A 27,352-nucleotide genomic window follows, 5' to 3' on the forward strand; every position below is an offset into this window, starting at 1 on the left:
ACAGCCTAGCCAAGATGGGCAGTAGATGTGTGGAATCTACTGTCAGAGACCTCTTACAACTTCTAAGAGATGACTTGACAAAGCTGCAGACACTGAAAATTGTACTTAACGTGTTTGTGACAATTTATCAAGCTATATGACTTGTGCATCTTGTTTTACTTAAAAGTATGTTACAGCTGACTTTCTGATATTAAGGAATTGTCCATTTCTTTAGTTTAACAATGGCACTTTTAAGAGTCCATATCCTTCAGAGAAATATGCTGAAATATTAAGAAATTAATTGATCGGATGACCAGGATGTGTTTCACCATAATTCAGATGGCAGAAAGGGAGGAGGGCACAGAGGGGTTATAGCTGAAGAGTTTGGACATGAGTTTATAACTGATGAGTAGATGACAGTTCATTTTACTCTTCTACTTTTGTATGGTTGGAATGCTCCATGATAAAATCTTTTAACTCCTCCAAAAACAGGGCTTATGCGGAACTTGCTGCCACATAGGACAAGGATCATGATGCATTGAGAAACTACCTATATGAAGCACATAACTCTGATTAATGTGCACTCCAGCTGTGGGGCTCATATCAGTGTCAGGGATGCCTGCCTGCCGGTCCTCCAAACTAAGGCAGGACCCCAGGACACATCTCCTGGATCCTATAGCTTCCTTCTTGGCATGTACCACACCCATATTTTACCCTCATTTGATGACTTCATTAACATTCAATATTCTGCCTCCAAAAGAGAGGCAGTAGAATTGCTTAAAGGGTGTGCTCACAAGTTTTAGGAAAAGATCCCTCCGTGGCAAGAACGGCATTCAACCTTTCAAGGACCAACACAGCTATCACCTTACGACTGTGGGTGGGGAGGGGGCTCCCACTTTACAAGTGCTGCTTGTATAGTTATTTTTTAACATCCAGCTGGTTATCACTTTTTTTTTTTAACTAATTTATAAAAAGTTTAAAGAAAAGGTGCCTTTGGGTCAACTCTCATGCCAAGAGGTGCCTCCCCACTTTCAAAGTCTCAGACATGCCCACCCACAGTGTGGGTTAGACTTAAGTAGTAGAGGCCTTCTCTCCACCAGGCAAGACGTTTGTCCTGATCTCACACGAGCAGAAAAGCCAAGTGTGCCAGCCAAGACCACTCTTTTGGGCGTGTTATCACAGCTTGTTAGCCCCTCCTTCCCAGCCAGGGGCACGGTGAGGGGCCGAGGATAATAGGTTGGGGCAGAGGAGGCCCCTGCCCCATGAGGTCATTCCCACTTTCCAGCCCTTGGCCATTTAAGTGAAAATGATGAGCTGAAAAACCACATGCAATAAACAAGAAGGAGCAGCCAACAAAATCTCTTAAAATCTCAGAAATGTTCAATAAACATTTGCAGAACGAGAAAATAAATAACATTGAAAAGGAGCCAGCAGCTCTCTTTTTCCCCTCCTGTTAGTCATGTTCAGGCTGCATGTATCTCCAGATAAGTCACATGTCTTGAAGGCAGGCCGGTCCCAGCTCTCTGAAGGCTCCCAGCAGCTGTGTACTTCACCCTCCCCCAGCGAGTCCCCCACACCCTCACTGGACAGCTCCTGCCCTCGGAGAGCCCTTCCGGCCTCAATCACTTCTTAATCCTGGCTCCCTTCCCAGACCAGCTGCCCAGGGCCCTGGTTCCTCTCCTCAGCTCACAGGAACTGCTTCACCAGCTGGCCAGGGCCCCCTACCAGCCATGGCATCGAGGGCCAACAGCTGAGAACGTGGGCTCATCCCCAGACAGGTCTGGTGGGCTTGGCGGCCAACGGGAAAACCCAGGGCTTCCAGGGGCTTTTTGGCGGAGGCAGCTCTATCCCAGCCCTGGCTGCCAGACAGACAGTGCCAGCCTGTCCACTCGACAGAAAAACACACGCTGGCCGCCTGCCCCGGGGTGTTTCCAGAAGAGAAATTTAATCTAATTTACATACTTCTAGGTACATTGATAACCAAAATGTGGCCACTGAAAAAAGTTAAAAGGTCAATCAGCTCCCGGTTTCTAGCTGGCCCAGGACTGCAAAATAAAAAGATCCACGTTCCTTATTCTCTACACAAAACGCGTTTTTAAAAAAGTGAAAGGTCTAGGGAGCTATACATAGAAAGCAACAGTGAAAAGAAGGAAGGGGATGGGGGTGGGGGAGGAGAGTCCCACCCCCGCCCCCTCCCAGGCCCCGGAGCCCCCGAGGCTCTGGGGGGCCTTGACATGGCAGGAGGCAGCTGTCAGCTCTGAGCTCTTCCCTACAGGGAAGGCCCCTCTTGGGGGGGCGGCCAACAAGGATTTCCGTGGCATTGTGGGCTCAGTGGGGTGCTCCCAGGCCCTGGCAGTGGGCCACATAGGGAGCGTGCCTTCCCCTGAGCAAGCACCGTGGCATGACGTGGTCGTCGTTCGACTCGGGAACTGAAGGGCTGGGGCAGATTCCCGGGTCTCACGAAGTACGTGAGTGCGTGCATGCGTGCGTGCGTGTGTGACAGGATATTCACAGGGACAGGAGGGGACCCTGGGGCTTTGCAAATGGCCACAGATGGCAAACATAGCCCTGCCTGGCTGCTAGACGTGGGAGAGCGCTGGCCATCCTCCCCTGTGAACAGATCGGCTGCCACCAGAGACCTGGCTGCTGCCCCTGCTGAACCGGGTGGGCAGGTGGGTGTGGGCTGAAGGAAGATGCCCTGTGTGTGGCCCCAGAGTCCTCGGGCTAGGGAAAGGGTGGCTAGCTGGCTTCCGGTGCCCCGGCTGTAGTGTGCCCGGCCCCTGAAAGGTGCCGGTTTGAGGTTTTGGCTTGCTCCTTTGGAAACGGAAAAGAAAGAGGGAGGAGAGGGAGGAGGAAGAGGAGAAAGAGGTGGCACGAGAGGGGATCTGGAATGCTTTTGTGTTAGGGTGCCTCTGTCGCCGCTGTCTGTGCCTGCGGGGCCTGAGGCTCCTCAGGCGGAGGGTCCACTTTGGAGAAATTCATCTCTAGGATGTGCCGCTGTAAGTGCCGCACCCACTCCTCCTGGATGGAGAGGGGCCCCTGGAATTCCACCTCACAGAACCTGTGTTGGGGAACAGAGAGAGAGGGGGTGGCCACTGCAGTGAGGAGAGGCAGAAGCGTAGCCCTGGCCCCGCCCTGAGCATCAGGCACACCTGCTGCTATTCAGCGTGAACAGAGCAAGCCCAGGGTTTGAGGGAAGGGGGACCCAGAAGCTAGATGCTCCCCCATGTACGGCTTCCTCTATCCATCATGGGGTCATGGTAGGGTCCCCTGGAGGCCTCTGGCTCTATGCTTAGGGCAGTCTGCTGGCTCAGGTGCTGGGTATAAGCACCTCTACCATTAACTTCAGTTATGTGCTCTGAGACGTGAGAGAACACAGAGAAGCAGATCCTATCCCACCAGGCCCCAGGACAGCAGGACAGGAGTCAGGGAAAGGGGCGTTTGGGCACTAACTCCTAACTTCCACCCACCCTACTCATGTACCCAATTTACCAGCTCCCTGCCCTCTCAGTCCCAAGGGAGGCCTCACAGGATAGGGGCCAGAACCCAAGCTCATGTTTCCAGAGACTTGGGTTTGAATCCTACTTCTGACTTGGCCTGTGTGGCCTGAGGCAGGTACCTCACATCTCAGACTCTCAGTTTCCTGGTCTCTGAAATATGCATGAACTTTGGTAAGAATGAACTAAGACCTATTTTTTTCTTAATGAGGCAGACACTTGCCAAGTGCATACCATGCGCCAGGCATAGTTAAAGTGCTTTATAAATATTTAACTCTTTTAATCCTTGTAACAAATCTATTAGGTAGGTCTGTTATCAACCCCATTTTATAGGTGGGAATACTGAGGCATGGAGCAGTAAGTCCTTGCTTGAGGTCACCAAGCTGGTGTCAGAGCTGGCAATTGAACCCAGGTCTTGCTGGCTACAAAGCTCAGGGTCTTGGCCCAAAGCTCTGAGGTGCTGCTGTCTGTGAGGAGCCCTTAGCCCAGGTCCAGTCACACCCAGGACAGCCCTTGAGGCTACATCTCTTGCCTCCACCAGCCCCTGTCCTGTTCAGAGGCTCTGGACAGCCAAGCCCTAGGCAGGTGGTCGCCTTCCCTCCCTCCCCTGGGGGTTCCGTACCTGCACTTGAGGGTGTAGATGTTGCCAACAAACTTGACAAGTGATGTCTGGGGGGGCCGGGGCACCAGGGAGGGGACGGGCCGGACCCGGGGCGGAGGTTGCCGCACCTCCTCCAGCTTCTGCTGTAGGTCATTGGCCTCCTCACTGCCCCGGGCTGCAGAGGTGTCTGGAGGGCGGGCTTGCCGGCGCTCAAATTCTGTGGTAGGGAAAGGTAAGAGGAACAGGAGGTAAGCTAGAGGGCAAGGCCCCTGAGGAAGTTCCTGCCTCAGCAAGCAAGGGACAGATGCTGTGGGGAATTTTAAGTCAGGGAAGCTGGTGACTGGACACCTCCTGGACATTGGGGACAGGTGGGATGGAGGATGGATGAGTGAATGGGACAGCAGCTGGGAAAGTGGCTTAAGGGCAGATGCGCGGCAGAGAACCCAGGGGGCAGCCGGGTGGGCCCTGGCAGGTGCCTGCTGCCCTCATGACCCTCCTCCACCAGCACTCACTGTTGATGTTCTGCCGCTGGTGCTCTTCAGCCTTCACAGTGCCTGGCGGGCTGGCTGCCAGAGGCCGCTCACCACTGTCAGCTGCCCGGCCAGCCTCAGGCCCTGGCTCACCCCCAGCACTGCGGCCCACCACGGCCAGGCCCCCAGGTGCCAGCCCCAGGGGCGGCCGCTTGTCGCCATCGCGGCCATGGCCGGCACTGCGAAACTTCTTGGTGAAGGGACGGCCGCCCTGGATGTAGCTGCGGTAGGCGCCCACCTTCTGGGGCCGGTGCTTGATCCACTCACTCAGTGTCTCGATGGGTGAGCCGTTCACGCACCACTCGGTCACGCCGAACTGCCGTAGGTGAGCCCGTGCGTGACTGGCCAGGGCCTTGCGGTTTTCGAAGTAAAGGCCACACAGCTCGCAGCAGGCCTCAGTGGCTGCAGGCAGAGGGGGTGCTGCTGAGCCCCAGCCCGTAGGGAGCAAAGGTACCCAGAAGGCGCTGCCCAGGTCGGGAGCCAGTCCCGCCTCCCACTGGGGCCTTGACCCCCGCTGGGGGTTAAGTGTGTGCACGGCATTGCCCAGTCCTACAGGCCCTGGCAGATGCCCTCCCGGGACCCTGCCACCCGCTGCTTACAGGAGTGGGAGGTCTTCTCATGGAGGGTCTTTGCCTTGAAGGGCAGTTCAGTCTGGATGTAGGTCTTGGCCTTGACCTCTGCTGGGAGGAGGCGGTCCTCCTGCAGGGGCCTCTTGGCTGCCACTGAGCTCAAATAGCCGGTGGCTGAAGGCTTGGCACCAGTGATGGGTGCCAGGCTGAGCTCGCGGGGAACCTGGGCTGGCCCAGCTCCTGGTTTGCCCGGCCGGCCAGCCATTGGCGCCAGTGGCAGGGGTGCCTGCATGGGCCCAGGGGCCACCGTGGGGGGCCCATCCTCAGCCAAGGCAGGGGCCAGGTCTCCGGCTGGTGGTTCCTTCTTGATGAGGCATGGCTTGGACTTCTTCTTGAGGATCTCCCGCAGCGTGTCGATGGGTGAGCCGTTGACAGACCACTCGGTCACGCCCATCTGCCGCAGGTGGGAACGGGCATGGCTCGACAAGCCCTTTCGGTTCTCGAAAAACTCGCCACAGAACTCACAGCGGATGTCACGCACTGGCTCTGCCCGGGATGCTGCAGGGGGTCCGGGGAGGGGAGAAGGAGGCGGTGGCTGTGGCAGGAAGCCTCTAAGCTCAAGGTCAGTGTTAAGTGCCCATCTGTCCCATCTACGCAGCCCCAGACCTGAATGACCTGCTCCTTCATCTGCCTCCAGAGGCCCTTGTGTACATCATACAGCCCTTCTGCTTGTTCTGTCACCTCAAATTCTAGCTGGCTTCATGATGACTCACTGTGATATAGTGAAGTATTGAGGAGCAAGGGCTGCCCAGATCCTGGGCTCAGATGTAAGCTTGGCTGTGACCCCGTGTGATGCTGGGCCACTTCCCCTGAGACTCAGTTTCCTCCTCTGCAAAATGGAGATGAAAACCACCTCCCCATGTTACTGGGGTGGAAGTAGGGGTCCCTAAAGTGGGAGCAGTTCAAAGCATGTGATACAGAGCAGACATGATATGCATATAAGCATTAAGGCAGAGGCTTGGACCATCCTCACCTGCTCAGCACACAGCAGCTCAGCCAGCCTGAGCAGGATGAACATAGAAACGGTTCAGGAGGGAAGTGAGTGATGAGGATGTTACAACTACTGCATACACAGGGCTCTGTTTAAGTGTTAAAGCTAAGTTCAGAAAACTGTGCAGAGCTGGGACCATGCTGATCTCCATCTTCCAAAAGAGGAAACTGCCTAAGGTCAGTTTCTAGACTGTGGAGCAGCTGAGACCTTAACTCCAACTTAACTCCAAATATTAAGCACTTAGTGACCACGAATATCAGGAAGACACAGTTCAGACACCCATCACCAGCACCTATACTCCTGCCCATGGCAGACATCACCAATTGATCCCTGCAGTCTTTCTCCCTAGGAATCCAGATGGTAGCCACTACCAATCAAAGATGGCACAGACAGAATTTTTTTGCTGCTGCCAAATGACACAGTTCTGCCCCACAGGAATGAAGAATCATCAAGAAGCAGCTCAGTTGGGGGTCTACGTAGCAGGAACCCACAGCTAGCCCCCTGTCTACTGGACCTGTGTACCTCCCTTCCGTTTCAACCCTGGGGACTCTGGGTACCCATGAGGGGAGTTAAGGGTAAGACCCCTGAGACCTCTTCTCCCTGTCCTGCCCCAGGGTTACACTTACACAGGTTCAGGGGGGTCATGTCTTCCCGAGGTGCCACCCAGGGACCCTCGGATGGGTGTGGCTCCCCATGAAGGGCCCCCGGCAGCATCTCCCGTTTGATCTCCACCCGCATTTGTTCAGGCTTCAGCTTCTTGGGCAGGGAGGGTGAGGAGAGGCCCGAGAACATCTTCCGGGCCGTGGGAGGAGGAGAGGCAGTTGGTGAGTGGCCCAGGGGGCTGCCTGGTGGTGGCGGCAACTTCTTGGCCAGGGGTGAGAGGTGAAGGTCCGCGGGACTGCGGGTTTCCAGCGAGCTGCCAGGACCTCCGCTGCCCACCACCTTGGCCAGGGCTTTGGGACTAGGCCCTGATGGGTTTGGGGGTCCGCCAGGCCGGGACTGGGTCCGTCTCTTGAGGATCTCCCGCAGCGTGTCGATGGGCGAGCCATTGACGTACCACTCGGTCACGCCCATTTGCCGCAGGTGAGAGCGTGCATGGCTTGACAGGCCCTTTCGGTTCTCGAAGAACTCGCCACAGAACTCGCAGCGGATGTCACGTGCTGGCTCTGGGCCCGAGGCTGCAGCAGGAGAAAGGGGCAATTAGGACTGTGGGCACCATTAGCATCGTCACCTGCGGGTCTCCTGGACGGCTATGCGTGGCTAGAAGCATGTCCAGGGGCTGGGGCGGTGGCAGGGGGCAGGTGCAAGTGAGGGAACTGAGAAGTGGGGCAGGGGCCAGACACCTGGCAGGAGCAAAGGGAGGATCCAGAGAGCACGTGGGCCCTCGGTTCTGGCGGAGGAGGACAGAACCAAGACTCCACAGCTCTGTGGATCCCGACAAGGATGAGGGCAGGAAGTGGCAGCCCTGCCATCCAGACCAGGGGCAACTCTGGGCACCTTCCACACCAAAAGGCAGCACCCCACCCTTGGCCTTCGTTCTCAGGGCAGGTCTGTCAAGGAGGTCAAAGGCCAAGAGAGTAGACCTAGCAGCTGACTGCCAACAGATCTCTGGGCAGAACCGGTCCACTGCTAAGGGCCCCTGTCCACTCCCTGCCCCAGCAGGGAGGGATTAGGGAGGGGGCTGTGACCCCCCCCTGGGAGGGGCACCAGGGCCCGCAGGGAGGAGGGGGCGGCTGAAGCGAGAACCTACAGAGGTTGAGAGGAGACGGCTCCACATCAGAGGCCCAGAAAATGCCAGCGGCTGCGGCGGCTGAGAGGTCCTGCTTCCCCCAGGGGCTGGCCATACCCGCGGCCTTCAGCTTGGCCTTCTTGGCCGGCGGTTGTGGGGGGAGCAAGGAGAGGGCCGCAGAGGCGGGAGGAGGCCGCCCCAGCTGGGCCAGCACGCGGCGCCTGGGTGGGAGGCGGGTCTGGACGCCGTCCCTCCTGATGAGCCCGTGGAGCACGTCTATGGGGGATCCCTTGGCGTCCGGGTCGCTGACGCCCAGATGGCGCAGGTGGGCACGGGCGTGGCTGGACAGGCCCTTGCGGGTCTCAAACCAGGCACCGCACAGCTGGCAGTCCAGCTCTCTGCCCCCGTCACTATCTAAAGCTGCGGAGACAAAACACAGGGGGGCGTTCACGGCCACCACCTTGGCCAGCCCTGAGGGACTGAGGCGGGAGAGCCTGGTGCGATTCTCAGCTGCCCAGGCTGGCTGAGGTCCAAGACTTGCGCCACATTTTTATTTTAAGAGGCTTTGGGAAGCAGGAAGCCCTGTACGCTGCATCTTGGCATCAAGGTGAGTGTAGGGAATTTAAGGATGTGGGGTACAGAGGCAGTGGCCAAATTCCAGTGGAACAATCTGATCCTCCCTGGCCCTCTTCCCAGAGATTCCAGCTACAGGAGATGTGCAGGGTGGGTGAGGGGTGCAAAGCAGGGGCCCACCGGCTGCCAAGCATCATACAGCCAAGGGCACACCTGCTCAGGGCCCTGCTCCTGGGAGCACAGCAGTGGAAGCAGCTTCATTGGAATATGAGGTGCAACTGGGGTGCTCTGTTGGGCAGGGGGCCAGACCCTAGGCTCACCCCCAACTCTAATGCCCACAAATGTGTGGGAAGGCCTGACTTCCTAAGGGATGTCCTAGTTAAATCTGCTCACCATGCCTGGGAGTTTCTTTCCAAACCCTTCTTTGCCATTCTCACAGGCAGCCTAGGAGGTATGGCTCCACCCCTGGGCACAGAGGTACCTCTGCACAGGTTGGCCAGGATGTGAAGATGGGGCTAACCATGGGGCCTCCTGTCAGGTAGACCACTTCTCTACCTGCAGGATCCAAGATGCCCCACAGGAGCCCTGGTTACCTTCACTGTCCCAACCCGTAGGCCCAGAGAAGGCCAAAAGCTGCCCCTAAGAGGCGAGGATGACCCTGGCAGGCTCAGTAGCCACAGCCAGCCTTCTGGGGAAAGAACAGTGAAGTGGAGTGGGAGACAGATGATAAATATGCAGCGTGGCCGGCCCAACGGAGATGCAGCACCTTGATCGACACTCTAACCCAGCTGACCCAGGACGCAGGTGCTGCGGTCCCCACTGCCCCAACCCTGAGCCCCATAGCCCAAGCTGAATTCAAGTCCCTCCTGGCACCAGGACCTCCCTCGGCTCCCAGGACCCACACTCACTGAGGTTCAGGGGCCCCTCGTCCTCAGACTGGGGCCACTGTGCCTTTGGGGAGGCCGGCCGGGGGCTCAGGGATAGCTGGGGGCTCTTGTCCTCAGGATTCTTGGGGGTAGGGGAGCCCGCCAGGGCCAGTGATGCCTTCTTGAGGAGTGGGGAGCTGGGCGGGTGGGCAAGGCCCTTGGTTGAGAAGCCGGGAGGAGACTTGATGGCCTTGTTGACAGCAGGGGCATCAAGGGGCTTGGCCAGGGCAAGCAGGCCGGGTCTCGGGGCCCCAGCGACCACTTCCTTCGGTGAGCTGGACTTCTTAGTCAGGCCTGGGGGCAGCCCAAGGGGTGTGTCGGGCAGGCCCTTCTGCTTCACAAGCTCGTAGAGGAGGTCGATGGGAGCGCCGCTGCTCTCCGACTCAGCCACCCCCAGCTGCCGCAGGTGGGAGCGCGCGTGGCTGGACAGGCCCTTGCGTGTCTCGAAGCAGGCACCGCAGACCTCACAGGTGGTCAGGCTCTGGGCTAGAGGGCGAGACGGAGGCCAGGAGAGCCAGCTGTGAGGCCAAGCAGGCTCTGCTCTCCCACTTCTCCTCCCCTGGGGCCCCACCCACTCAGGCTTTCTGCAAGTGTTTTGCTTCCATCAACCCCCTCCTACCCTTAAAATGACCCTAATGAAGGTCATTTTGCAAATAATGTCCAGTTTGCAAATAAGGAAACTGAGCCACAGAATGGGGAAGAGTTGTGCCAAGGGCACACAGCAGGAGGCAGAGCCCTTCTGTGGACCAGCCAGTGGAGTGCCTTTCGGAACTCTAGTGTACAAGGGTGTCCTGGCAACAGGTTCACACAGATGCTGATCTGCCAGACACACACTTCAAAGAGCTAAAGCCTAGCCACCCTCTGCAGCTTAACTCATGCCTCAAATGCTAGGTTAGAGGTCCCAGCCAAGGTCTCTATGGAGCCCTGCCTGTGTGCTTCTCTGCCTCCCAACTCCCCAACTTCAATGACCCCAAGGACGTGGGCCAAGTCTGTTTCACATCTCTCACATCCCTAGGGTCCAGCACAGTGCCTGTCACCACTCAGTAATGACCTGAGAATCAACGCACAGACAAGGCAGTTGCATGCAAAAGATCACACAGCTATGGACAGTCAAAGTCATCAAATGAACTGGGTCTGGGTGTGAGCTCTTGATGACCATGCCCACTGATTCTCTGGATGCCCCTTCCTTGACCAAGGCTCAAGGCAATGGCATGCCTGGGGCAGCAAAAGCTCAAGAGAGAAGACAGCTGGGTGTCTCCTTGGTGCCTTGGGATGCCAAACTGAAAGTTGTGGCCAATCTAGAGCCCCGTCATTAACCCCCCCCGGGCCCAAGAGCTCCCTGAGTGTGTGGCCAGCCTGACCAGCATCCCTGCCACCTGCACCACTCACCCTTGAGGTCCGGCAGCTCCTGCTTACTGCTATGAGGAACCTCTGTAACCACTTTGCTGCTCAGCCGATTGGCCACCTGCTCCAGGGGCCCAGGGACAGGCAGGCTCTTCTTGGGGAGCGGGGGGGAGCCCAAGTCCATGGCCACCATTGCGTTTTCGTCAGAACCCAGGCCTGTGAGGTTGGGAAGACAGGCTCAGCCCAGGCAAGGTGTGGGCTGTCCACCTCTTCAAGGACTGAGGGCAGGGGCACAGTGGTAGTGGTGGGAGCCTTCTTCCTCATCCTTGGTGCCTGCTCTCACTTTGGGATGCAGCTCACCCCATGAAAGCTGAGGCTCCATCCATAACCCCGAGCACCAATGTGACGCAGGGATGTCGAGGCTGCCAACTGACAGCGGACACTAGGAACAGCTTCCACCTACCAGAACACAGACAGGTCAGGGGACGCAGTGCTAGTCTGAGCCAAGACTCCAATTTTAGCAGCTCTCAGAGACAATATCTCTCTGGGCAGAATTTGTGGAAGAGAGCAACTGTCAGTCTTGGGGGGCGAGTAGGCGGCAGTCAGAAGGGGAATTCAGTAAGACAAGGCCAGGGTCAGAGGCCAGAGAGGCAATGCAGAGGCAGGGAGCCCAGGACAGGAAGGAGGCTCCATGGGACTTGTGGGGAATCTCTACCAGACAAGACAGCTGGCGCTGGGGCTGCAGGGATAAGTGGGGACCCCGGGGTGGTCTTATCACAAGCTGAGTCCCAGGTTGGGTAATGTAAGAACTGGGAGCCTGGACCAGCAGGGACCTAACTGGAGACAGAAAGAATGGGAATCACAGAACTTTATAGGAAGTTTCTGACGCCTCCATCAGATCAGGAAGCTTCTCTGGGTGAAGTGTATATGAAAACAGGGAATCAAAAGTGGGTTTTCATGGTCTAACTCTTTAGAGAAAGGGGCCTGAGAGGCCTGTTGAACCCCAGGTTTAGCGTTCGGAGCATGGAGAGAGCTCTGAGGATGAAGGAACTGTGTGTCAGATAGGGGCCTTAGAGGAGCTTAGTGTTATGAGTAGGGGGCCAGGCAGGTCCTTGGCTCAGTTTGAGTCCTACAGAGGCAAGAAGAAGGCAAGCTGAGGTGGGAAGGCACTGGGGCCTGGGACACCGAGGACTTTGTCAAAGTATCCGGGTGGAGGGGGCGCGTCTGACAGATGGGGTAGGGACCGTGTCAGAGCTGAAGTGACTTGGAGTGGGTTTCCGCGCGGGAGGGACCGGGACTGTAGCAAGAGACAATCCAGGAGCTCCAAGAGGTTTAGGGGGCATTTGTCAGATGGGGTAAGGGTCTCGTGAGGCGGCGGCGGAGTGTGTTTCTGTTTCCCGGGACCCTGCAAGCCGCGACAGGAGGCCCAGGGTCCCCGCTACTGGAGGGCCTTGGGGGGAGGGGAAGTCCCGGAGACTGGACGGCGGGAGTCGGGGACGGCGGCGGCGGCAGGGGGCAGGCGGGATGCCGACTTTGCCCTCCCCGAACCCTCCCCGGCGCGGGCTCTTACCCGGCGCGGGCGCGGGCCCGGGCCCCGGCTCCGGCTCGGCCTTGGGCCCGTCCCGCGGCGGCGGCGGCGGCGGCGGGGGTGGGGGCGGCGGCGGCGGCGCGGGAAGAGCCGCGGGGCCCGGGCTCGGGGGGCTGGGCTGGGGCGCCCCCGCGGGCGCGCGCTCCCGGGCGCCCCCCGCGCGCGGCCCCGCCGCCGCCTTGCTCTCCGCTTTTGTCACTCGGCACTGGGCGGTGGAGGCGGCCATCTTGGCTCCGGCGCACGCGGGGCGGCCGCCCCAGGCGGGAGCAGCCGAACGCCGAGCGCTACTGCCGCCGAGCCCGCTCAGCTCCGCCCCGCCCCTCGGGGCGCGCTCAGGGCGGCCGGCGGAGCGCCGAGCACCGCGAACGAAACCCTTGTCACGGCCCGGCAGGCGGGGAGCTCGCGGACGCACGCATGCATGCAGTGCTCCAAGAGGTCGCCAACTACCGCCCCAGCCTGGGCCTCGGCAGGCAGGGACGCTCTCCCCTCCACCCCTGATATCCCTAAGACGATGATGGGAATCCTCTGGCTACACTCCTCCGCCTTAATAGCTCCTGGAGCCCGATGGGCGGAGCTAGGACCTGCCCCGGGACCCCGTTCAACTCCCTTCCTTGGAAGTCTCCCTTCCGCGTCGGGAATCCTGGAACACATTTGATCCCCAACCACGAGGATCCCCCAACATCATCCCGGTATTCAGCTGTTCCCCGACGGCGCTGTCCCGCAATACTACGGAACTCCCTACAAGGCCAGTACCACATTTCAAGCACAACATGCTTCTCCCTCCCCAACACTAAACCGACTGCCCCCAGCTGTTCCCTGACAGCTGGGTGGGGCCAGCATCTGACAGTTGCAGCGCCTCTAACCTGGCACCCGTTCCCTACCGCCCACTTAGGGAGGTGTGGGAGAGGCTTCTAAGGATAGCCATGCAGGGTCTGTGCTGAGACTTAGCCCTAATCTTCGGCATCTTTCCTCAAGGCAAGGCTTCCAGGATTTTTTCAACCACTCCTTAACGCCCTTGTTCCAGAAGTGTTCACTGAAAAACTGATCATAGCTTCCCCACCAAGGGCAGGGCAAGTGCAGTACCAGGCTGACTCCTTATGCCCCAATGATTTGGCCAGCTCCCTCAGCACTAACTGGGCGCTGGCACACGGGTCTTCTAGTGGAAACAGCTAAGCCAGAGCTGAACCTGGCTGCTGGGTGCATGCTGCCATCCCTGGGTTGCCTGGCCCAGGTGCCAAGTAAAGGGTGTAAGCCTGACATTCAGGCCTCTGCTGGAGTGACACAGAAAGCAGGGGGCAGGGTTGGAGCTACAAACTGCTACCTGTGCCCCCAGCCATCTTCAGAGCAAGCACCATCTCCCAGACACCAGTGGGATACCACAAACCTAGCCAGGTGTGTGAGCTGAATGCCCAGGGGACAGCCTTCAGCAGAGGCAAGAAGCCTAAGGTCATGTCCCCACTCTGCGTCTCCCCAAAGTGTGACTTCAACCAACCACTATCCTCCCTCTGTGCTTCAGTCTCCTCCTCTTCCCTTTGCATACCCTCAAGTGCCCTTCACTGGTAAGGAAGCTTGTGGATAGGTCCAGCAAAGCCCAGAGTACAGATCTAAGTAGGACCCTGCAAACTCCGGGTAGGAGAAACAGAGAAGGAAGCCTCAGCCCCAAGCATCCCTTGGACAATTCCCCCTGTTCAGGCAACTTCTCCATTCCTCAGAATCCACCGTCTCCTCACTGCTTTGAGTTTTCTACTTTGAGGTTCCGTAAAGTCTCCCACAAAGTCAGGCTTTATAAGGCTGGGTCCTTCACCTTTCCCTCCACAGTGTCCAGCTCCTTCACCAAAATTTTATTTCTTGATTTCCCAAGCCATCCTCCCCTGTAGAGACCACCAAACATGGTGTTCAGAAGTCTAGCTCTGTTGCTCTGTGGCTGTGGCAAAGCAGATGACCCACAGTTTCCTTATCCGTAAAACAGGAACACAACAATCCTTAGCACCGTGGAATTGTTTTGAGGTGTAAGTGCGATGAAACCTGAGTACACAGCAAGCACTAACTTATGGGCGGGGTTATCAATGTTGCTGGACAAATCGAAAATCTAGAATGTAGACTCTGGATCTGCACTATCCAATGGGATCACCACTAACCTTGTACTAGCTGCATTTCAAGTGCTCAACAGCCATACGTGGCCAGCGGTGACCCTGTAGGACTGTACTGTTATCTAAAGAACATTTCCATCATCTCAGAAAGTCCCACCAGACAGTGCTGCTCTAGATAAAACACATCATTAAGGGCAAGGATTCTGGAGCCTAACTTTCCTGGGCTTTCAAATCCCAACTCAACATGCTTCCGGCTGTATGACCTCAGACATGTTAAACTCTCTGTGCCTCAGTTTCCTAATCTGTAAAATGGGGATAATAACATTATTGTGAGGATGTAAATGAGTCTGTTGTTTGTAAAGTGCTCAGAACAGTATCTGGCTCCTAATAAAAGTTCAATAAGCCTATGTTAAAATCACCATCAGGCAGGGTGAGGAGGAACTATCTCTGAAAGGAGCCTTGGCCCAGCCCCGAGTAAAACAGAAATGACCCCTAAGTGGCAGGACAGTTGTCAACCTACTTTGTAAAGTGTCTTGAAACACTTGCAGGAAAGCAGAGTGGTTGCCCGCCCCCGACTCCTCCATCCCTCTGGGCCCCCGGAAAGGGTCAGGGCTCCAGCCTGGCCTGCCCCTTCTCCCCTTACCATCTCCGTAGGCTGGCCCAGGGTCCTCAGCCCAGGTAGGTGGGAAGGGCACTGGAAGAGGTAAGCGGGGCCGGCGGGAGGTCAGGAAGCCACTGGGCGGCATCCCGGGCTCACGGCACAGGGGGCTGGGGGGCCGCTCGGTGGCTGAGGTGGCCAGCAGCTCTTGCAGGATGTTGATGGGTGAGACAGTGAGCTCCCAGTTGGTGATACCAAAATCCCGCAGGTGGGCCCGGGCGTGGCTGGAGAGGCCAGCCCGAGTGTCAAAGCCAGCCCCGCAGAAGTCACAGCGCATCAGGCTGAAGGTGCCCGGGTCGAAGTTAGCCACTGTGGAGAGAGAGGACATGGACCGCCTGAGTGAGGGGTGACTCTCCAGCCCCAGCTCTCCCTGTTCCTGGGGCTGCTCACCCTCAGCACATCACACAGCCAGTGCTGTTCCTTACCTGGATGCCTCCCTTGCCCTTGGCCTGCATCAGCTCACTCCATGAAGCCTTCTCTGTCTGACCTTCCAGTTTTCTCCCCTCACACAGTTCAAAGCATCAGGGACCCCATCCTCAGAAATACCTCTCCAGTGTGGATTTGCAATTATCTGGGTGACTGTTTGGTGAATACGTTTCTTTTGTCTAGAGCTCATGTCTATTTTTGCTCACGATCACCCCAGTGTTATAAATTAAATCTTTGCTGAATGAAGAAAAGGACAAACAGATGAGATGCCTTCCTCTGGGAGTCTGCTGAGACCACCCCCTCTTCCCCAGGCAGAGTCAGGGACCTTCTCTCGGCTTCCCCAGATCCCTGGTTCCCCGAGCTTCCCCCATCACAGCCCTGGTCACTTAACATTGTAATTCCCTCATTTTGTGGCTGTCTGCCCCCCTGCCCATTCCTCACAGTGTACACATACACACGCTCTCAAAACCATACCAGCACTTCCCCAAGTGGGCTCCATGTCTGCTAGCCTCAGAACCACCCAGGGCACTTGTGTTGGAAACAGACCTCTGGAATCAGAACCTTGGTGCCAGGAATCTGCATACCTCACAGGGGTTCTGAAGCCGGCCAGGGCCCCACCACCTCTGCTCCTGGGCTGTGTACCCCAGGAGAGCAGGAACGGCTGTTCTGCTCTCTGTTGTCTTCCCAAGTGCTCAGAACAGAGGGGACCTCGCTCAGTAAATATTTGTTGAAGGAAGGAATCAATGAAATTCCCTGCTTGGGGCTGAATCCTCTGCCCACACTCCTTCCTCCAGCTGTTGGAAGGGCCAGGGCATTGGGGTGTCCCCACACCTCCTCCGATGCAGTGGCTTTTGCTGCAGCTCCCAGACCTTCTGGGAGGAGAGGCCCTAATTTCACCCTGCTTGGCACTACAGGAAGATTCAGAGTGGGGGCTGGCTGGTTCAGAACTCAGCTGCCCAGCTGTGCATCTCCCAGGCCTCAGAGGGAGGTGGGTGCCAGAGCGAAGCTGCCCTACCTTTTTTCTTCTTCTTCTGGAAGGAGAACCTGCGCTCGATGGCTTTCACCTCCTCGGCGGAGATGAAGTGCCGCACATTGTAGCTGACGCCCACGCGGTTCAGGTGGCCTCGCACATGGTTGGCCAAGCCGATGCCATTGTGGAAGCGATCGGGGCAGTAGGGGCATTTCCGCTCCTCATGCTTCAGTGCTACGGCTGGGTCCCCATCCAGGAATGGGTCCAGCCCCAGAGGGCCACCCAGCGGTGTGTCCAGGAGCAGGAAGTCCAGGGGGTGGGCACCCCCCAGCCCCAGCTCCTCGGGCTGCAGCCTTGGGGGGGCCCTGGCTGCCGCAGCCATGACCTGCGGGCTGAGCTTCGCCACCAGCACGACAGGCACCATCCCACAGAGCTGCTGCTGCTGCGCCCATGAGGCCTCGGCTGTCTGCAGGGCTTCTCGGAATGTCTGTTTCAACTCCAGGGCTGACTGTGGGATGAGGCCGGGGGTGGCTGGCAGTGGAAAGACCCCACTTTCGGGGGAAAAGTCCATTTCTGAGGCTAGAGGTATGTCCTCCTCCTCATCCTCTTCGCTCCAAGGGTGCCTCTGGTCCCCTGGTTGGGCTGGGAGCCCCTGCAGGTAGATGGCACTCTTGCTTCTCCTGGGCTGTAAGGAGTAGGGGGCAGATGCTAGTGGCGAGGGAAAGGCTGGCCTCCCCAGGGGCCTCTGGCCTGAGCTGTGTGGGAGTGGCTTTGACAGTGGGAAATCCCTCATGCCCAGCAGCTGGCAGCCTGGGCCAAAGGCCAGGCTGGGGTCGTATCCAGCAGGATTCCCCCGCCACATGGGGGCCAAGAGCGGCTCAGCTTTGCCAAAGTCGTCCTCGGTGGCATCAGGGAAGGGGGTGTAAGCATCCTGGCTGGTGCCCGGCCTGCTGGCAGGGTCCTCCTCGAAATCCTCACCATCCTCCTCCCAGTGGGGATGGGCATGCACGAGCCGCATGTGCTCCCTGAGCAGGCTCTCGCTGGGCGTGGGGAAGCCACAGAAAACGCAGGCACTGAGGCCCGAGGAGTCTCCATAGGGCTGATAGGTGAGGGAGGCGGCATTGGGGCCTGGGCTGCCAGCCCTGCTGCTGCCCCCAAAGGGCTCCTTGGCAGCCTGGCGCTGAGGCTCGCGCACGTGCAGCTTGGCATGCTGCACGAAGGCCTTGGAGGAACTGGTGCCAAAGACACACTTGGGGCACTGCAGCCGTGCCTCCCGGCCCTCGTCGCCTGGGACCTGCTTCAGCTTCTGGATCTCCTCGATAATCTTCTCCCGGGAGGCCTGGTGCAGCTGCCGGTGCTGCTCAAGGGCACCAGGGTCAGCGAAGGCCCAGCCACACTCGCCACAGGCCAGCGGGGCCAAATCAGCTGGGGGCTCCTGGCCCGGGGCTCGGCGGTGCTGGCTCATATGCTCCAGAAGGTGCTCCTTCTGCTTGAAGTAGATGCTGCACTCAATGCATGGGAACACGGCTGGCTCCTCGTCCTCATCCTCGTCTGGGCTGGCCACCCCCTCAGCCACCTCCTCCAGCAGCTCACACAGATAGGGCCTCGTCCGGACAGGGGGCAGCAGTGGCTGCAGCCGCTCCACAGATGCCTCTGAGTTCACCGTCCAGGTCTGCGTGGCCACCTCTGAGGCCGACCTGGGCAGGCTCCACTCGGAAGGCTGGGCCAGCCCCTCCAGGTCTACCAGGTGCTCTCTGGTGTCCACCACTGGCACATCCAACGTCTTCGTGGTATCTTCCACTGGCATGAGCACCGTCCTGAAGGAGGTGAGGGGTGGCGGCTGGGGTGGCAGGTCCAGGTGCAGCCCTGCGTCCTGGAGTGGGGCCTGCTCGTCTGCGTCTTGGAGCCAGTCGAACCTGGGGCGGCCCCGGGGGACCTTCTCCAAGAGCTTCGATTCACCCTGGTGGTACAAGAACCTTCTAGAGCCCTCGAGCTCAGTGTGGGGCTTCACAGTTCTTATAATGACCGAGTCCTCGAATCTCCGCTCAGATGGGATGCCCTCCCTGGCCTCTTGAACCAGAGGGTGCTCCCAGGGCCCCCGGCCATCGGGGGGGCCAGGGAAGTGGCCCAGGAGATGGGGTGGTGGGGAGCCCGGCTGGAAGTCCAGGCTGCCTCCATCCCAGCAGCTGCAAGGAAGTGCCAATGGGGACAGGTTAGCCATGGCCTCAGTTTCCTTTCCTCGGGCAGGGGAGGGGGTCCCAGGCAGTCTGAGACAGGCTCCAGAGACCCAGCCCAAGGGCACCACATTAGATGGACTGAGAGTGTGGGGATGTGGGTGGGAGGTCGGGGGAGTCCATGTGGGCCCTTCCAGAGTAATTGGGTCAAAAACTAGATTCAGGTCCCAGGATGCACCTGTGCATGTAGTCTAGCCTTGCTGCATTGTGGGAGAGTGTGTAGAGACCACAGCAGGGGTCACAAGTAGCGTTCCTAAGTCTGGTGGGACAGTCAACTCTCATCTGTCCCCTGGGAGGGTCCAAGGCTCTGACCTGTGCTCCAGGCTGCTTTCCTGTCTTGGACCTCCCCAAATTGAGGTGATTTAGTTCACTTAGTTTCATCTTCCCAGCAAATATGGTGGAACTGCCACATAAACAACTCAAGGGAATGTACCTTTCTCCCAGCATCTCCCCACTAGGAAGGGCAGAGTCAGGAGAGGTGCAAAGTCCCTGTTCAGCCTGGGCCCCAGTGACCCCGACCTGCTTTAGGGGTGAGGGGAGGCGAGGCAACCTCACTGAGCCTCAGTTTTTCAATACTAAAAATGGGGATGAGTCCCAAGAACCAGGGGTTTTCGTGCCCTCCTGCGATGACTAAGGAGCTTTCTCATACCCATAATCAAAGACAAGTTAATACACTGCAGGTGCTTATTTACGTGATCGCAACCTTGACCCTTCAAACGGGGGCCTTGATCCAGTGAAGGGTAGGGTAAAGATGACACAACTCAGTGCTGGGAAATGCTTCACTTGGCCTGATGCCTGGCTCCCAGTAAGCCCGTGACCAGTGTGGGTTCTTATTATGACTGTTCTTGATCAATCTCCCTCATTTTCAAGTTCTTTCCTCCATGAGGGGCAATGGATCATGCCCATGGAACAGATGAGGAAAGGGGTTCCGCTGAGAGGCCAAGTGGAAATCACGGGGTTACCTCTTTTAGCTCCATCAGTGACGTGCAATACTAACAGACCATTCCCCCAGGGCTATGGCAAAGATTCAGTGGGGTAAACCTGTGCTGAGATTCTTGTACACAGCAAGTGTTAAATAACTGAGAGCTGTTAATAATCCCAATATGGATGTTATTACATATTATCACCCGCCAAGCCATTTAATAAAAGGTTGTTGCCACCAGCACTGCTGTTGATTCCTGCTCCAGCTCAGCATCCCTTGAGTTCCTCAAGACAAGATTGTGAGATGCATCTTAGGAACTCCATTTTACAGATGAGGAAACTGAGACTCAGAGAGGCTGAACGGTATTCTAAGGGTCACCTGGCAGAGACAGGACTCCAAGGGTCCAACCTCTGGGTTCCTGGCCCCTGGCCCTGCTCCTGGCAGGGATAATGAGAGTTGACTGTCTGTGTTCATCCCAGTCCTCCCTCCACCCCCTGCAAACGCCCAGGGGCTTGCCTGCAGGGAGCCACCTCCTCCTGCCTGGCCTCCTGATTCCCTCCTGTCCCCTTCTCACTCCTGGGGGCTTCTCTTGGGCCTAGGCATGTCCTGCTTGCCCCCCTGCCCTCCCTGAGGTCAGGGCCAGCGTGGCACTCACCAGCTGCTGATCCGATGGGTGGCGGAGGTGGCACGGGGGAGGGCTTCGCTGAGGCCGGGATGGGGTTGCCCATCTGCAACAGAGAGGGGAGACCCTGAGGGGCTGGGGCCCTTCACAGCACCCCAACTCTGGGAGCCCTACTGGGCTCCTTAGAAGGGCCCGGCCGGCTCCCCCCACCTCTCCCCTGAGAGGCCTTTGGCCTCTGTGCTCCTGAGCCCTGAAAGGGGTTTCTTTGGAGGAATCCCCTTTAGCTTTCTTAGGGGACTACCAGGGCTTGCTGCCTTCAACCCTCCTCTCTTTGCTCCCACCTGGCAGCCAGGATGATTTTTTAAAAAGTCACATCCTGGTAAAAACTCACCTGGCTTCTTATCATACCTACAATAAAAACCAGATTCCCAACCACCACCTACCAGGCCCTGCAAGGTCAAACCTCTGCAGGTCTTTCCAGCCTCACTTCCCTCTCCTCCTTGCCTCTCACTCACTCTTCCCAGACTCCTTGTGAAGTCTCAAGCCCACCTAACTCTTTCTGGCCTCAGGGCCTTTGCACTGGCTATTCCCACTGCCTGAGAACCCTTCCCTGGTTACCTGCTAAATTGAGCCCCTAGGATTTGGATTTTCTTTCTCATTACTCCCTCTCTTCCTTCCTTCCTTCCTTCCTTCCTTCCTTCCTTCCTTCCTTCCTTCCTTCCTTCCTCTCTTTCTCTTTCTTCTTTTTCTTTTCTTTCTTCTTTTTCTTTCTTTCCTTCCTTTCTTTTTTCCTTAGCACTCTGAAATTGCCCATGTTCCCTGCCAGCACATAAGCCCTCTGGGGCCTCATTCACTGAAGCATCTCCTCGTCTGGCACATGGCAGGTGTTCAACCAATGCCTGACAGATGAAGGGTGAGGGGCCCTTTAGCCTGAGCTGCAGAGGGCCCATCCCTGTCTTCCAGACCCCCTTCCAGGCCTCCATCCTAGAATCACATCCCCTCCTAGGAATCCTCACACAGATAGAGCCAACTCTCCATTATCCGCCTGTGGAGCCAACGCCTGGAGCGACCACAGGAATCCTGGCCTGCACCTCCTCTGCCTGCTGCACCCGCCTGACTCAGGCGAGCATGCCAATCGGGGCACAGGCCAATTGCTTGGGCCAAGGTTAACATACTAGGGGAACTTGTGCCCCATCCAGAGCCCAACAGATGCAATTGCTGGATTAGCTTCAATTTGAGGATGGTCCAGAAAGAGGGCTAGTGCTGGGGTGAGGTCTTTTTCAAATCCCTTAATGTCCAATTGGCTCAGGAAATTAAGAGCTAACTGTCAGGGGCCAAAGAACTCAGAGCTGGTGAGAATAGGGGGTGAGGGGGGTCCATAAACATGTGATCACTGCCAAGGGTCTTTCTTCTGAGCCTGAGAGAAGGGTTGTGACTGTCGTGTGGCCTCCCGAATTGAGTGTGGTGATAGTTGGGGGACAGAAGTTTGCATCATCTAGAACAGTTTTTCAACCTTGGTGCTACTCACATTTGGGGCTGAATCATTCTCTACAGTGGGGGGCATCCAGTGCCTTGTAGGATGTTCAACAGCATCCCGGGCCTCCGCCCACCAGATGCCAGTAGCCAACACCCCACCCCACCCCTCCGCTCTCCCTGCAATCATGACAACCAAAAATGTCTCCAGACATTGCCAAAGTGTCCATTGGGGCAGAATCATCTCCATTTGAGAAGTCTTAGGGTAGACTGATGGGGAGGAATGCCAGGTCAGGTGTGTGCTTGGATGCAAGGGCCAATGTCAGGGTGGGAGGACGGAGTGGACTGAGTATTGGAGAGGGTGTGAGGGTTGGGAAAGCAAGGCCTGGACTAGGTAAGGGAGCGAGACCCCAAGAAATGGGTCTCTGGAGAACACAAGAATCACAGACGTGAGCTTCTCGGGAGAGGGCAGCCAGTTCACTGGCAACAAGCCCCAGCACAGCCTAGAGGCACGAGTCTGAGGGTATGGGTGTCCTGATTCTGAGATTCTGGGACCCCAAGCTCCTGAGATTCCGAGTGTCCCAGATTCGATGATTCTGCGATTGCTGTTGTCTAAGAATTCCGCGAGCCAGGGGGCCGTATTGGCCTCTTTGTTTGAGCGGCTCCAGCGAGGCTCCTATTTTTAGTGGCAGCGACTTTGGAGGAAGCAGGCCAAGCAGGGCCCTGCATCCGAGACACTTGGGGGCTGGGGGCTCTTCCGGGGGCCTCCTCAGCCTGTAGGGTCCAGAAGTTCCTATGGGTCAGACAAGATGCCTTGGATGGAGCCCTTGGCAGTGGCTGTGCCAGGCGGCCCTCATTGACTCCTGCCATTTAGGGTCCACAGAAGGTTTGAAAATGAGAGACGGAAAATGAGAAGGGCGTCCATGAGCAGCTTGAACCCCAAGCCAGGTGGCTTGGCAGAGTAGCCAAGAACCTAGACACAGGAGTCAGAGAGATCCGAGTTCAAGGTCAAGCAGGAATCCAAAGGGCATGCCTTTCCCGCTCTAAGCCTGTCTCTTCCTCCATATAATGGGAACAGCCACTGCCCCACGTTCGTGGGGCCAGCAACAGGTGCCAAGGAAGATCACACAGTAAATGCTTGATCCAGAGAGTCGGCGGTGGGGGGAAAGAAGGGAGGTGGGAGTGCCACCAGGGGTAGGGGGTGGGTAGGGGTTCAGGGCTGGCTCAGAGATGTCCCAGGCTGGAAGCTGGAGGCTTGACAGACAGCCTCAGGCCCACTCACTCCATGCTTTGATTTCCTTCTCAGCCTGGGGCCCCATGAGGGCAGAAATGGTGCATTGTTCATCCCCTAGCCCTCTGGTCCCAATGCCAGGCATGCATCAGACTTTTCATCAATGCACGGGGACCGTCTCAGCCCCCCAAGCTTTGGGTGCATACAGGAGGCCAACCAGAGAGGCCAAACCCTTGGGCAGGGGGCTGCAGGGAGGCTGTGGGGACTCCAGGCCAACAGCTATGATGGAGGACAGAGGAGGCAGTGGATGCATCCAAGTCTAGATGGAGGAATTTGGAGGTAGCCCCTCCAGGGGTGCCCTTGGGGGGCCCCAAGGGCTAGGTGGGGATGAGAGAGGGCCCAGGCTTCGGGCGGAACAGCAGCCCCAGAGGCTGTGCCTATTTATAGGCATCACAAGACTCCTAGGGCAGGTGCCTGCTTCGGGGAAGGCGGGTGGAACAGGCCAAGAGGGCAGCGGGGGAGACACTGTGTCCAAAGCCCAGGCCCTCCTCCAACTTCCAGGCTGTGACCCTATGCCAAGTCAAGCCACTCTCACTCCATGCCCCCAATGCTCAGGGATGTCATTAAGGGTGGGTCTGGCCCCTCTTGGCAGCCATTCCCTTCCTCCCCAGACACATGTACTGGACCCTGGTTGATTCCCCAGGGGGAGTGAGGATATACCTACCCACCTACCTACCTTCTCCCTCTCTCCAGACCTGGGACTTCTGCCAGGTAGAGTAGAGTGGCCAATGCCTCAGGACCAGATCCAGAGAGGGCCCCAGGACCCAGAGCCTGTTCCCCAGGGCTCCCACAAAGTCAAGGTCCTGGGCCTGTCCTGGCCAGCCTCATGGCCTGGAACATGGTCCTGCCAATCTCTGGGCCTTGGTTACTAACAGTTTGGAGAAGAGGATTGCTAAGGTTCTCTGAGCGCTGATACTCTGCCCTCAAGGGTCTCACCCTGCCATCCCCCAGCATGACACTTTCAGGTGCCACCAGTCACCTCCACATCATTGCATGTGTGGAGCCCCTGCCTAGATGCCCCCTGCCCTTTTTGCTTGACTCACTGTTCCTCATCCGGAACTCCTGGATGTCCCCCAGCCTGGGCTTCCCCCATGGAAGCCCCAGCAACTGTGGCGTAACACCTAATGGGTGGTCTGTCTTTCTGACCCCAGATGGTGGGGTCCAGTGAGTGCGGGGATGGTATGCTTGGTCACTGGCTGCACACCAGTGCCCTGCCTGGAGGATGTGCTCTGTAAATATCTGAGCATCATCAGCATTGCTAAGGGTGAGCTGGGGCAGGTGAAGGATACTTTGACACAGTGTGGTGGTTAAGGACAACGGCTATCAAGCCAGGTTACTGCCTAGCTGTGGGCCCTTGGACAACTTAATTAACCCTTTTGGGTCTGAGTTTCCCCATCTCTAACCCAGGATAATAATAATCGGTTCTTTTGAGAATGACAAAGATGATCACATAAAGGGCTTGGTGTGTAGGAAACCCCTGACAAGGTGCTTGGAAGTTCCTGGAAACCAAGGCCTAGAGAGTTTGGAGAGATAAAGGGAGCCATGTAGTACATCATCCTGTACTGCACCCACCACTCTCCAGGTAAGCCAGGCTCCTCCTCACCACAGGGCCTTTGCACCTGCTGTTCCCACCAGCGGGCTTGCCCTTCCCACCATTCATTCCATACTCCACTCAAATTCCACCCCCTCAGGGAGGATTTCCCAGGTCCCCCAGGCACAGTCCTGGCACTCTGTTTAATACCTTCACAGCATTTGTCACTTCCTGCCCATAGGTTATTTATGTAGTTGCTTATTGTCTATCTCCCCTACTAGAATGTCAGGTCCCTGAGGGCAGGGACTTTCACTGTTTTTGTTTACAGCTGAATCCCCAGCGCCTAGAATAGAGCCTGGCACACAGTAGTTACTGAGTAGTTAATAACAAATATTAAGGTGGGGACAATGTGAAGGGCTGGCTGTCATCCCTGACTACCCAGCCACTAGAGGGCACAAGTGGTTTTGGCCCATGTCTCAGGAGCAGGACTCACCAAGACAGTGCAGCAAGAGGGAGCTGGGATAGTAGACTGATGGGAATGGGGCATGCCTGGGGAACAAGTGGGCTCAGGGAAGGGAGCTCGGGGTGCTAAGCTGGGCACCTGGACCCAATTAGGATGCTCAGAGAAGGAAGTCAGGTAGACCTGAGTCAAGTCCCAGTTCTTTGCCACACACTGGGGGGCCTTGGTCAGCTCAATGTCTCCCTGAACCTCTGTCTTCACCACTGTAAAATGAGAAAGTAAGCGGAATGCAAAGACAAGCCTCTGGACCCAGGCAGAATCAGAATTCCAACTCAGCCCCTGCCGGGCTGGGTGGCTTGGCCCTCCCAGAGCCTCAGGGACCTAGCTGGATGCTCCCCCAGGGTCACAGAGCCCGCCTTCTTACCGGAAATGCCACCTCTGCCATCCAGAATGTCTCGAGGGCCCTCCTTGGTGACAGGCAGGTAATGGGTAGAACGGAAGATGCAACCTTCCCCCTCAGCAACCTCAGCCCCACCTTCAATGTCCTCCCTTGGCGCTGGACCAGGCAGTCTCTCGGGGCCTCGAGGACGATCTGGGGCGGCCAGGCCGCCTGCCAGGGGCCCATCCATAGATGCTCTCTGCTTGGCTCCACTCAGTTGCTGGCCTGGCTCAGCGAGGCATTATAAGTCTGGGGGCAGAGAGACAGGTGCTTAGGGGAGGTAGGAAAGGGACTCTGCCTCAGTTTCTCCTTCGTTGAAGCCCCAGTCCTTACCCTTGTGGCTCAGTGCCTCAGTTTACCTCCCAGCCCAGGTGAGTAAGTATATGGTGCTAAGGCCCTATCCTCACACATTGTATCCCAACGGCCCCTAACTTCAGCATGCCTCAGTCTCCTCATCTTTACACAGATCCTGTGCTGCCTCAGTTTACCACATTTTACAACAAGCACACTCAGCCACCTTGTTTTCTTGCAGCATTGATTCTATCACTTCTCCTAGATGCCTCCCTTCATTCATACACTGCTGCACTTTCCCCAGTTGTGCCCTCACTTCCATGCACATGCATATCCGGTGCGCATGCCTCAGCACGAATCCCGGCCACTTCTACACTCTGATCCTATACTCGGTCTCAAGTCCCCCCATCATTACCCCTGTACTTTTCTCTCTTCAGTTGCCCATATCAGTTACCCCTGCACTTTTCTCACACTCTAACCCTCTCCCCACACACAACCTTAGGGTTCTCCAGCACTAATCCCTTCCCCCTCATACACAGCCTCAACTGACCCCAGCACATTAACCCCTCCGCTTCACCCCAACATTACCCCTCATGCATACTCAACCCATCCCACCCTCCCAAGATCTCTCTAGTCTGCGGGCAAAAGGGAAGGATGGGGCTCCTGGTCCAGAAATGAGGACCCTGGGGAGGCTGTGGGGGTGGGGGCTGTCTTCTCCACCTATAAATACCTTCAAGGTAACGCAGAAAGTGAAGGGCAGGAATGAGGCGCCCTCCCCAGGGAATCGGTGGGGAGGCCGAGCCCAGGCAACCGGGGCGGGGCCGGGGCTCCAGGCCTGGCTGCAGGCGCTGCCCTCGGGGGCCTGGGGGCTCCCAGGGGGCCCTTCTGTGGACTGGCCGTTGTGGTGGGGGTCTCTGCCTAGGCCCCGAGGAAGCACCTGCATGTGTCCACCGGGTGGGCACTGCCCGCGGTGAACGGGCGGGACCGCAACTTCGGAGCACTTTGGCAGCGTGGGGAGGGGGGCTCCCTCCTAGACGCCCCCCGGGGGTCGCAGGGGTGGTAGCGGCGCCGCGCCAGGGCACCTCTTGGGGCGCCAGGGTCCAGAAGATGCGCCCTCAGCCCGTGCACCTCGGGGCGGGAGACCCCGCGGGACACGCCGAGGCAGGGGGGACACCTGCCCCAAGACCCCTGCTCCTCCCCCACAACCTGTGCGGCCCCGCCCCCGACCAGGCCCCGCCCCTGCAGGCCCCGCCCCCGCCCCCCGCCCCGGGGGGTCCCGCCTGGCCCGGCCCGGCCCGGGTCTCCCCCTCCCCGCGCCGGCTCCGCCCCGCCCGCGAGCTCCCCAGGCCGGGCCGGGCCTCACCGGGGAGGCGGCGCCGCCGGCTGGGCGCCGGGGCTCGGAGCTTCTCTCTTTGGTGCGGCCGTCGCTACCGCTACTGCCCTTGCCGCTCCCGGTGCCGGTGCCGCGGCCTCCGCAGCCGCCGCCGCCTCCACCGCTCGGGGGACATTGTCCCTTTAAATCGCTCCCCCCGCCGCCCCGCCCCCCCGGCGCGCCGCC

The 27,352-nt window shown here is 57.9% G+C and overlaps 1 protein-coding gene across 8 annotated transcripts; it reads right to left on the reverse strand.

Annotated features, from left to right (window-relative positions):
* Positions 1-1,321: 1,321 nt before the first annotated feature.
* Positions 1,322-27,294, reverse strand: WIZ (WIZ zinc finger). 8 transcript variants are annotated; one of them, XM_031437480.2, is made up of 13 exons: positions 27,158-27,294; positions 25,489-25,752; positions 20,343-20,415; positions 16,577-18,717; positions 15,121-15,444; positions 10,845-11,015; positions 9,438-9,941; positions 7,978-8,376; positions 6,854-7,405; positions 5,207-5,734; positions 4,590-5,009; positions 4,099-4,294; positions 1,322-3,040 (listed from the first exon to the last, which is right to left on the reverse strand). In XM_031437480.2, exons 2-13 carry the CDS (start codon positions 25,691-25,693, stop codon positions 2,881-2,883), a joined length of 5,673 nt encoding a protein of 1,890 aa, XP_031293340.1. In that variant the 5' UTR covers positions 25,694-25,752; positions 27,158-27,294; the 3' UTR covers positions 1,322-2,880. The 8 variants fall into 8 exon arrangements, with proteins under 8 accessions (XP_031293340.1, XP_031293341.1, XP_031293342.1 ...); XM_031437481.2 differs by lacking the exon at positions 10,845-11,015; XM_031437482.2 differs by lacking the exon at positions 7,978-8,376.
* Between the last annotated feature and the right edge of the window lie 58 nt (positions 27,295-27,352).

The sequence above is a fragment of the Camelus dromedarius genome, chromosome 27 (assembly GCF_036321535.1).
Source record: "Camelus dromedarius isolate mCamDro1 chromosome 27, mCamDro1.pat, whole genome shotgun sequence".
Lineage (NCBI taxonomy): Eukaryota > Metazoa > Chordata > Mammalia > Artiodactyla > Camelidae > Camelus > Camelus dromedarius.